The 12,366-nt window shown below is 41.3% G+C and overlaps 1 protein-coding gene across 5 annotated transcripts in view; it reads left to right on the forward strand.

The window, feature by feature from the left end:
- DPP6 (dipeptidyl peptidase like 6) overlaps positions 1 to 12,366 on the forward strand; it is an 898,846-nt gene that overhangs the window by 628,206 nt on the left and 258,274 nt on the right. For all 5 annotated transcript variants that reach the window (XM_078059778.1, XM_078059780.1, XM_078059777.1 and 2 more), the window contains exon 5: positions 8,910 to 8,984. In XM_078059778.1, the coding sequence (XP_077915904.1) occupies positions 8,910 to 8,984 (75 nt within the window). The remainder of the gene's footprint in view (positions 1 to 8,909; positions 8,985 to 12,366) is intronic.

Consider the following 12,366-nt stretch of genomic DNA (forward strand, 5'->3'; position numbering starts at 1 on the left):
ACAAAACTAGTATCTACAGACTACAAAGACTTCTTCCAAACTGATCAGGAAAGGACAAAGAATCTGGTCGAAAATGGGCAGAAATATTTCAAGAATTGACCTCAGGCAAACCTGAAACCACAGCTTTTTTATCCTGATTCAAACAGTCTTGGAGCAGATGTTCAGGAATGTGCTAGCATTGGATGTGGTTTTGCATCCATTATTTGCACCTGGTGAAAGGGTGGACCTATGCCTACAATTTACAGTCATCAGTGGCTTGGGGGCTACGATGGTCAGAAGTGCATGAAACCATTCCTAAGAATGACAATGATGGGCTTCTCAAAAGAGCATAACAAAATCCTCACTGTCTCAGCTCATCACTAGCAGCTGACCCTTTGTCAAGGAATGTGACCCGTACTGATTTCTAATGGTAGAAAGTCACATTCTTTGCTGGTTTCTGTTGGTCTTATCTTTATACCAGTAACATCATGGCCGCTATTATAACAACTAGGATTATATGTGGGTATAGCCATTCATTTATTCAGCAAACATTTATGGAGCATCTCTTACGTGCCAGTCCCTGTTAGGCACCAGGAATACAGGTATGACAAAACAGACTACACTTCTCTTCTTGACGTTTGGTCCTGGCCATGGGAATTTAAGATGATCAGAATTATCCTCCTAAAATAAACAACCTTAAAGCAGGACAACATAGGAGGGAAACAACAATTTTCATACTTTGGACAATAGGCAGTTCACAGCTGTGATCCCTGAGAGAAGGAAAACAAATTAAATGAGCTCAGCCGTCACCTGAGCATTCTGCATAAAGGTTATTGCTGGACTTCACCAAGAGGAAAAACTCAAGGCTTCCATCTTGCTGAGTCAAGAAGACAGACCAGAGTTTGGGGGGGGGTGGGGAGAAAATGGCTACAGTTTATATGACAGAGCCCAAGAAGGGGAAGCTACCCAGAGAATGTTCAAAAAATCTGCATAGTGTTCCCTTTGAGACTTGGGTTGATTATTGATCCTTATACATAAGGAGTGAAACACCACAAGTCAGGATAAAATAAAGTTTCAAGTGAAGAACGATTATCAGACCTATAAGGTGAAAAATTCCCAGAGTTCATGCACTGCCAAGAATCATTTCAGTTTCTCCAAGCAACAAGACATTAACACTCTGGAAGAGCAACCCCTTAGGGGCAAAGGACAGTTAGCCCTAAAATGATGGCTATTATAGAACAACCTTTAAAACATCCTAAAGACACACTTTGAAAGAATGGAGTTAATCCCCACATAATTAACTGCCTGTCATAAAAAGTCCAGCATTCTTTGGAGAAACATGAAAAATCCAAGAGAAAATTCAAAATATCTCATGTTCCTTTTTTAAAAAAATTACTGTATAAACAAAGAAGCAGGAAATGTGACCTATAATAAGGAGAAAAATTAGTCAATAGAAACAGACCCACAAATAAAGAGATAATAGAGTTAGCAGAAAAACATATTAAAACTGCCATGACAAATGTGTTCCAGATGCTCAAAGATATAAAGAAAATCATGAGCATTATGATAATAAAAATTAAAGATTATAAAATACCCTAATAAAGTTTCTAGAGATTAAAAATGAAATATAAAAATAAAAAAATCTCTAGATTAACAACAGACTGGACACTACAGGGAAGCCAAGGGAGAAACCCTGAACTTTAACTGAAAGCAATAGACAGTTTCCAAAAACGGCACCTGGGTGGCTCAGTTGGTTAAGCATCTGCCTTTGGCTCAGGTCATGATCCCAGGGTCCTGGGATCGAGTTCTGCACCGGGCTCCCTACTCAGTGCAGAGCCTGCTTCTCCCTCTTCCCTCACCTTGCTTGTGCTCTCTCGCTCTCTCTCTCTTTCTCTCTCAAATAAATAAAATCTTTTTTAAAAAGTCTCCAAAATGAGGAACTGATAGGCGAAAAAGTATTTAAACAAAATTTGTACTGCGCCTCAGTGACTTGTTAGACAACACAAAATGGGCAAATACAGCTGTTACTAAAGCCCTAGAAAGAGAAGACAAGAGAAACTGTTGAAGAATAATGACTGAACTTTTTAAATTTGATACCAGAACTCAATAAATCTCAAGCATAATAGGCATAAATAAAACCACACCAAAGCATAGGATAATCAGGTTACTGAACACTAGTGAAAAGGAGAACATTTTCATGGCAGCTAAGGAAAGAGACATATTATGTACAGAAAAACAAAGAACAGTGACAGCACACTCCTTACCAGACATTTTGCAAGTCAGAGGACAGTGGAATGGCACCTTTAAAGCCCTGGGAAAAAAATAAAAGTGTCAATGTAGAATTCTACATGCAACAAAAATATCTTTCAACACTAAAAATAAAATAAAGAAACTGGAAACAAAATCTGAGCATGTTCATTGGCCACACACTAGCACTATGAGAAATTGAAAGGAAGTTCTTTGGAGTAAGAAAGATTATACCAGCTGAAAATTTGGATCTACATAATGGAAGGGGGAATGCCAGGAATGGTACATATGGTCAACATGTAGCTAAGCTTTTGGTGGAAACTTAAAGAAAATGAATTAACTAGTCCTGAAAAAATACATCTGTCTTTTTATAAAAAGGTCCATTAAATAATGTGGTGAAACTAGCCTCCTCCTTTTAATGTAAACTTATATAAGACTTCTAATTCTTTTTTCCAATGCTACATGTTGACTAACACACAAACATATACACATAAAATCTTTGGAATGTGTTAGGATTCTCTTGAGCAGGACACACAGGAGGAGCAATCTGATACAATATGGGTGGGAGGTAACTACAATATAAAGAAAAGGTTTTCTATATCATTATGTCCGTAAGTTCCCCCTATTACTCCTAGAGGATTCAAAGGTTAGTTTTAAAAAGGAAGACCCAATTATAAGCCTTCTATGATATGTACTTTCAATATAAAGACATAGGTTAAAATTAAATGGATGTAAAAAGATATTCTCTCCAAACACTACCTAAAGGAAAGCTGGAATGGTTATATTAATATCAAAGTAGACTACAGAAGAGCCCTTATTACCAGAAATAAAAATAAATATTTCATAATGAGAAAAGAGTCAGTTCTTCAAGAAGGCATAAGAATCCTGAAGGCGGGGCACGTGATGTGATGAGCACCGGGTGTTATGCGCAGCTGATGAATTACTGAACTCCACATCTGAAACTCATGATGTACGATACGTTAGCTAATTGAACTTAAATAAAAAATTTCTTTAAAAATTAAAAAAAAATCCTGAAGGTGTATGCCACCAGCGACAGAGCTATAAGATTTAAAGCGATAACTGGTTGAACCCAAACCAAAAATGGACGAATCTACAATTAAAGTTGGAGATTCCAACAGTCCTCTCTGAATACTTGATAGAACATGTAGGAAAAAAGACCAGTGCAGACAGCAAAGTGTTGAAAACACTGTTAGCCCACGACCTGCCTGACATCTGTAGATCACACCACTCACTAATAGCAAGGAGCACATGCATTATGCGTGCACATGGAGTATTCACCAAAACTGATAAAGTCTGGGCCACTAAACAAGTCTCAACATATCTCAAATGCTGAAAATTATACAAAAGATAGGCTCTAACAAATACATAATTAAACTAGAAATGAACAACAGAAAAATATCTGGAATGTAGACTGATGATTAAAGATTAAACAACCTGCTTTTAAGTGACAAATCGGCCAAAGAAGAAATCAGATGGAAATTAGATAATATTGTGAAATGAAGGAAAATTAGGATTGTATAATATCAAAATTTATGCTGTGCAGGTAGGCAGCACTTACAGGGAAATGTATAGCTTTAAGTGCTCATATTATTAGATTTAAGCTTTCACCTTAAGAAACTAGGAGAAAAAAGAGAAATTAAACATAATTACACAGAAGAAAGGCAATAAAGAGAAGAAATCGATTGTATGGGAAAGAAAAAATAGTGGAAAAAACAAAAAAAGGACAACACCAAAGCTGGTTTTTGGAAAAGATCAATAAAATTGATCAAGAACAAAGATAAAGGACAAAAAATCAATAATAGGAACAGAGGAAGGTCCATCAGTACAGGTATGGAAAAAATAATGGAAAATATTAGTAATAGCCTTATATCAATAAATTTGACAATGAAATGAAAATAAATGAAACGAAATGAAAAAGTCCCTGAAAGATACAAATTATCACAGTTCACTGAAAATGAAATAGGTAGCCTCAATAGTCCTACATCAATTTAAAAAATTGAATTAATAGGCAAAAAGCTCCACATCTGGAAAACTCGAGGTGCAAATGACTTCACCGGTGAATTCAGTGTTTAAGAAAAACATTATATCAGTTCTGTGCAAACTTACAAAACAAACACTTCCCAAGTCATTTATTAGGTTAGCACTGCCCCCAAATAACCAGACGAGGTTATTAGCAGAAAAGAAAACCACAGACTAATTTCCCACATGAACACAGGTGCAAAAATCCTCCACAAAATAGCAAATCCAGTCCAGCAATATATAAAAGGCTAATACATCATGGCCAAATAGAGTTTATCCAAGGAATGCAAGTTTGCTTCAACATTTGAACATCAAACAATGTAATTTACCATTTCGACAGACTAAAAAGAGCAAAACAACATAATCATCTCAGTAAATACAGAAAAAGCATTTGAGATTATTCAACACTCATTATAAAACTCAACATCCATTATAAAAATTCTGAGCAAACTGGAAATAGACAGGAACGTCTTCACTTGATAACAGACATCTGCAAAAGCACCTTCCACTAATCCACCAAACAGTGAGGAGTGAACGCCTTCTCCCTCAGATCAGGGGAAAGGTGAGGTGCCCACCCTCGTGACTTCTGCTGGGCATCGTCCTGGCGGTTCTCTAGAGTGTAATTAGGCCATAAAAAGAAGCAGTAACGCATCCAGTTAGGAAAGGAAGAAAAAGAACTCTTTAGTCAGAGAAAATATGATTACATAGAAAATTCTAAAGAATCTACAAAAAAAAAAAATTGCTAGAACAATTAATGAAATTTAGCAGAGTTGCAGAGCATAAGGTTCCGAGTACCAAGATTAATTCTATTTCTGTCTGTTAGCAATAAACAATTGAATATTGAGACATGTATATTTTATATATACAAAACATCAGTAATACCAAATACTTTGGGATACATTTAACAAAATATGGGCAAGAGCTATACCCTGGAAACTACAAAGCATCGCTGAGAGAAATTAAAGATTTCTTTTAAAATCTCTCCTATCAAGGAGCTTACATTCTAGTGAAGGGGACGAGCACTAGATAAATAAGTTAAATGTACGTTATTGTAATATGATTAAGCCTAGGAAAATAAGGGAAGAGGGTAAGGAAACGTCAGAGGCAGACTATTGAAATTTCTAGATGTCATGGCCACTGAAGAGAGGCAAGGCCTCACTTAGGAGGCTTTTGAGAAGAAAGCTGACAGGGGACCATCTAGAGCATTTCAGGCAGGAACAAGACCATCACAAGGACCACGAGGCCAACATGTACCCAGCTTGCTCTGGGAAGATGTGGACAGCAGTGTGGCTGGGGTGAGGGGGCCAAGGGGCCATACTTGGAGATGGGGACCGAGAGTTGATGGGGACTAGGCGGCAGGCCCACTGCTCAGTGGGAACTTTGACATTCAGTCCACGTGTGATGGAAACTGAGGGGGTGTGAGTGGGGGGGCGGGGTGATGATTCCTGTACAGAGAGGGCTCTGACCCAAGGGGCTAGAATAGACTGCAGGGGGCAAAGTCAGAGCCTGGGAGACAGCTGGAAGCTCACTGCAATGGCCCAAGAAGAAGGACCCATGCTTAGACCAGGAGGAGCGGGGGGCAGGGGGGGGAGTGTTCTGAATAGACTTTGATGGAAGACCCCCAGCAGTTTCTGCTCGGCTAGATGTCAGGTGTGTAGACAGAAGAGAAAGGAGAACCAGGAGCTTGGCCAGAGCAGCTGAGTGGGTGGGGTTGCCGTGTTGGAGATGAGGAGGACTGTCCCTGGGGCTGGAGGGAGAGGGGATAGGATGTGAGAGGCTCTGTTTTATCCCTGTTACAATGAGACACCCACCTGACATTCAGGTGGAGACGCCAGGGAGGCAGTGGAGCCTAAGCTCAGGGTCAGGTCCAGCCAGATTCGGGGGGGTGGGGGGTGAGGTCTGGGACACGTGGCAGTTGAAATCCTCAGCAGGTACCTGGTTTTCACAGCCATGAGGCTGGATGGTATCACCTACGATGTGATTTCTGATCGAAAAGCAAAGAAGCCCAATTATTAATGTTGGTTAGTCCAGCATTCAGAGGTCAGGGAAAAGAAGGGAGCCAGCAAAGGTGCAGGAAGAGAAACATCAGGGAAGAGTGAGGAGAAAACCAGGTGTGCATCCTGGAAGCCAAGTGGACACAGGGTTTTGAGGAGGAGAAGGTGATCGGTGTGCCAAGAGGAGAGCTGAGAAATCATCACAGCATGAAGCACGTTAGGGTCTGGTAACGTTGAGAAGAGGAGTTTGGGTTGAGTGGGGATGAAAACATGGTAGGAGTGAACTTCAGAAAAACATAGGAGAAAACTCAGAGCATAGCAAGTACCTTCAAGGAGATATGGATGCAGTTTTCTGAAGATAAAATCCACATTGCCCAAAACATACCCAGTGAGGATCGAATGTGCCCGTCGCGGGGAAGTATTAACTGAGCTCTCAGTGAGGCACCAGCGTCCATGCATCAGAAGGTCAAAGCCCAGAATACAGATCAGTGCTTCCTGCTGCCCGAGAAGGGAGAAAGTATGCATTCATTCTTCAGTAGTGAGAGTGTTAATTCCAAAAACATTTTTTAACATTTTTTTAAAGATTTTATTTATTTATTTGACAGAGAGAGACACAGCAAGAGAGAGAGCACAAGCAGGGGGAGTGGGAGAGGGAGAAGCAGGCTTCCCGCGGAGCAGGGAGCCCGATGCGGGGCTCGAGCCCAGGACCCTGGGGTCATGACCTGAGCCGAAGGCAGATGCTTAACTAGTGAGCCACCCAGGCGCCCATCCAAAAACATTTTTGAAAAGCAATTTGACAATATCTATTTGCATTTTTTTTAAAAACTTGAAAATCACCAATCCCACCCTTAGATATCTGTCCCATAAAAAATTGTTAAAAGCTCACACCCACCAGTAAAGAAACATGGAGAAGGATTTTATTACAATGTTGCATATCATGACCACCCTGGACACACAGGACATCCTATCCTCATCACTCAACAGCTTCTGTGTTTGCGGGCTTGCCAGTGTGCTAAAATGTGTTTGTGGCATCCAGATGAACGTTCCCAGGGCTTTTGCAGTCATTCCCAGGCGTGTGTATAGTGGCAAAAACATTGGAGTTCCCGAGCTCACACTGTGAACAAGTGTTTTTTAGTGGGTGTGGCCTAAGGAGTGCCATGTTTTCCACGTTTTTGTGGTTTTTTCTTGGAGATCATGTTGTTTGGAATGGTCCCCGAGGATAGTGCCGAAGTGCCGGGTAATGATCCGAAATGCAAGAAGGCTGTGATGTGTCTTACGGAGGAAACCCGCGTTAGGTGAGCTGCGTCCAGGCACGAGTTACACTGCCGTCCCTGTGAGTTCCGTGTGAATGCGTCGGCAGCACGTATTCAATAAGATGCCTTTAAACAGAAGCACGCGTAGGACAGGGTTATGTGTTGACTGGTTGACAAGAGGATTGTGACCAGAGCCTCACTGAAACCTAGCCCTGCATTTCCCCTAGGAAATGCTTCAGTATTCTCTAACTCGGGGTTTGTGGACACTTCCCAGAACATAACTCCCATGAATACCAAGAATCTTCTGGAACTACCCTTTAGTAAGGACTGAGTGTGTAAATCAAGGTATATCCACACCACAGAATACTATGCAAGCTCTAAAGATCAGCAATCCAAGCTAAACCGATTGTTGCAGGGAAAACCCAAGTGAGAGATGGGTGAGCTGCAATGTCACTTTTCGCTGTGGTTACACATCCGTATGTTTGCACGTGGCTGTAGGATTGTCAGTAGGGTGGCCCGCACCAGGCTGATGGAGAGGGCTCTTCCAAGTGGGCGTGGGGGTCTGCCCATCAGGGTGAGCGCAGCCAAGGAGGTGGGGGAAATTAAAGGGAGACAGGATTTTTGATGATGTCGTTTATGTAAAAATGCCTATGTCCCATGAAGACATTTGAAGGAAGACGCACTGTTAGTTGTCTGCACACTGACCAAATCGTGGGTCGGTGTCTATGATGGCTTAAAAGCGAGGTAGAAAATAACGTGTAGACTGTGATTCTCTTTTAGGAACCAGTCTGCTTAATGTAAGCTTCTAAGCGTACGAATGAGCAAGCGAACCCGTGTTTAAAGATACAGAGAGGGGGCGCCTGGGTGGCTCAGTCGTTGGGCGTCTGCCTTCGGCTCAGGTCGTGATCCCAGGGTCCTGGGATCGAGCCCCACATCGGGCTCCCTGCTCGGCGGGAAGTCCGCTTCTCCCTCTCCCACTCCCCCTGCTTGTGTTCCCTCTCTCGCTGTGTCTCTCTCTGTCAAATAAATAAATAAAATCTTTAAAAAAAATAAAATAAAAAATAAAGATACAGAGAGGATGGGAGTCTTGTGGGGAAGGGATTACTGGTTTTCATCTTTACTTCCATTGATTTGTTTCCATAGATACCGTAAGTATTGCTTTGCTGCAACTTGAAGAAAAAAAAAAACGAATAAAACGTGAAAAAGTATCAACTACCTGAATATTATTCGGCAAAGAAAGGATATTGCCATCTTTAATACAGTTTAGCAAGTTCACTGCATACAAATTTTATTAGCAGGTTTTGAAAACGGCACCAGCAAGCACAGATTCCCTACAAGATTCTGAGCTGTGTTATTTAACGCTGTAAAATCCTTTGTTTTGTTTTTTTTCTTTTAGGAATCATTAAGAGCCATCCGATATGAAATATCTCCAGATAAGGAGTACGCTCTGTTCTCATACAATGTGGAGCCAGTGAGTACCGCTCTTTTCTATTTAAAAAAAAAAAAAAAGTTTCTCTCTTTTGAGACCTTATTGAGTATTTTCCCTTGATCCTTCATTCTTAGTGATCTTGGAATCCTGAAAACAGTGGGTGAGTCCTGAATTAGTCTCTTTTTATGCCACACTGCCACCTAGGAGAGAAGACAGGTATAAAAATCCCTTTGGCAGGGGAAAAAAAAAAATCAGTCCTTTTAGGGGTAAATTCATAGGATTTTCCTGAGGGAGAGGGTGAGAAGTTGTCTTTTTATAAAGATTTATCTTACCCTTTTGTGCCGTCATTTTTCTTCCCATTTTCTCAATCATACCATAAATTTTATCCTGAGAACAAAAAGCAACGGCCAGGTTCTCCCTAAACTAGAATAAAATGTTAATTATCTCCTAGCCATTGTAGTATTCTAGAGAAGACTTGAAATATCACTTTCATTATATAAATCCCTGTTTTTAGCACTTCATCTGAGTCTCCCATAAAACTGCACCAGGATTTTCCATAAAATCTCACCCTGGGCTTTAGCAGCAGCCTAAAACTAGCTCTTTTTTTTTTTTTTTTTCTTTTTGTCTTTTAACAGCCTCATATTTTAAAATTCATCTCGGCTCTTTAATTTTAAATGAGCTAGAAGGTGAAATTTATTTGTATAAGTGTAGCAGATGTTCAACTTACAAGAGATTAGCAACTTTAGAAATGTGCATTTGTGGAACTTTATTCTCCGGCAAGTAAAAGATAGATTTCCTCTGCCTTTCCAGTTCTTCTGAGACCATTCTGTCCAGAGTTTTGTGACGCTTCTGTGAGCTCTAAGGGTACCTGCATTGTCATTCCAGCCTGGATGGCTTCCTGGTGGGTTGAGAGGCCCTTGCCCCGGCAAGGGGAGGACGGGCTTGTGGCGTTCATCCCACGGGAGCAGCTGAGAGATTGGTGTACATGGAGATCCAAGTCCAATCCTAGGATTTTTAGCATTTCTTGTAAGAGTTATTTGACGACTGGATTATTTATTGGAGATTTCCATTTTTTTCCCTCGAAATGTAGATCTTTTAAAAAAAAGAACCCTATCTTCACTTTTCCATTTTCTGATTTTTTTTAATGTCCATTACATAAAAGTTTTCATTTTTCCCACCCACATTCTGTGGAACAGCTGGTCATCTTTATCTACTGGATTGGGGATGGCTAGTGGAGTGGGCATGGTAAAAGGCAACTTTTAGCCTTGGGATGCTACATGTCCTACGCCCACCCCTGCACTCACCTCTTTAAGCTTCAAGCGTATGGATATATGATATACATGGATCACAGAGTACTTCGTTCCTTTCACGGAAACTACCAAAAATGTAATCTCTACACTTGAATAAGAGAAAAAAACTCAGTAGATACTTGAAGGACTTTCATAGGGATGGGGTAATGGCTTTGTCCTGGGTTTCTCTGGGAAACACAGCCAACACCCAAGTGAGAAAAGCATAGAAAGACAGATTTCAGGTCATCTTGCTCTAGAGCATCTTTTAACAATAGGAGCATCCCTACAATGGGAGATTCCTGCTTCTGGAAGCCTTCAGAACAAAGTCTTGTATTTGTTCTCCCAAATCTTGCAGAAGAGATTCTCCCATCTGCTCAATGGGAGCATGTGGGCTCATCAATGATTCTGTGGTTCTGTGCATGGTAGACTTCCCCACCACTTTTCCTTGGTCTTTCCCGATGCTCCTTCTGCAAGAGTGCCCTGGGCCCCCATTCCAAGGGATGGCTGTTTTGCTAAATGTGAGTCTTCACCATGTAGAACACGGGTGATAAACAGACACCTTGAAAGAACCCTTTCTCACCACGCAGCATCCGTTTGCCTTTGGAGTAGGATTGTGTTGTTTCCTCAACTGAGGAAAAATGTAAGACATTTAGAGTGGATTTAGTGAACAACAAAAATAATTCGAGTGTTGAAAATGTGTGTGCTACGTAAAAAAAATCTGTGGAAATGGATACTTTAAACTTGACTCAGAGGAGCAACCCTCCCTGGTTTCAAGTAGTGAGCCGTCCCCATTGTAGGACTACGCAAGGGTTCTGCTCTGCGGGAAACATTAGTCCTCTAATGGGGTCTCCACCAACGACACTTGGAGTTAGGAGGTATTAGGAATAACTGCCTAACTGGATAAACTGAGTTGCAGATACTTTCAGAAAAGGGGGTGGGTTGCAAGGGAAGGGTCTAGGTCTCTAATACTGGAGAAAGTGCAACAAACTGGGACTCCCTACTTTGTTTTTAGTGTCAATATAATTATCCCTGGATATTCTAAAAAAAAAAAAAAAAAGTTTCCATATTCAAATACATGTAAGAACTTTAAATAAAATTAAAAAAGTTTCTTTAGTGCAGGATGTTTTGAAACTTTTTTATATTCTCGTGAGGGTTATATAGTATTTCCCAAATGGGTACTACAATATGTGATTCCTATCTAATGTTAAGGCAACTAGACTTCTGTCTTTGGATCCATGTTTATCACATTCCTATTTGTGTGCTTCAGAGGCAGCCAGGATACCTCCTTTCTAGGAACTAACTCAACTTTTCATTGAAAAGGCGATCATAAAAAAGTATTTTTGTATGAACCAACTGTCCAATTACAAGGCATCTCTCATGTAATAGAATAAATATTTCATTTGTAATAAAATGTCAGTATATTGGGTTACAGCTTCACCCCAAAAATCCAAATATTGCACATTCCCTTCCAACCACCACTTTTCCCTGCTGCCTGCCCACAGTGGACTGCAAGTCAGATGGCCCCAGACTCAAGTTCAGTCCGCTGCCTCTTTTGAGCCCAGCCTCTCACCTTAAAAAGGGGTCAGGGACGCCTGGGTGGCTGAGTCAGTTAAGCGTCTGCCTTCAGCTCAGGTCATGATCCCAAGGCCCTGGGATGGAGTCCTGCATCGGGCTCCCTGCTCAGCAGGGAGTCTGCTTCTCCCTCTGCCTGCCGCTCCCCCTGCTTGTGTGCTCTCTCTTGCTCTCTCTCTCTGACAAACAAACAAAAACAAAGGGTCAGTGGGTATCCAGCTGTGCTGCCTAGGGGACCGACTGTGACAGCACATGGGAAGCACTTACCTGGCAAACTACAGGTGCCCCGACAACAGTGTCCCTCTCCAGGGCTTGGACACGGGGCTGTTTCCTCAGGAAGATTCGAGCTTCTTCCATGGTGATGTCTCCAGTTACTCTTTTATTTAAAAAACAAAACAAAACAAAACTGGGCAGTAATGTGGGCAGAAGAGATACACTACTTACATCACGGACCCTGCACCATAGCTGTGGAAGCATGCAAACCAGGCCACATGGGACTGCCAAGAGGAGTTTCATGAGCATCAAACAAAAGGATTTGGCCCGTTTAGGTGGACCCGGAAAGG

The sequence above is a fragment of the Halichoerus grypus genome, chromosome 12, assembly GCF_964656455.1.
Source record: "Halichoerus grypus chromosome 12, mHalGry1.hap1.1, whole genome shotgun sequence".
NCBI classification, from domain to species: Eukaryota; Metazoa; Chordata; class Mammalia; order Carnivora; family Phocidae; genus Halichoerus; species Halichoerus grypus.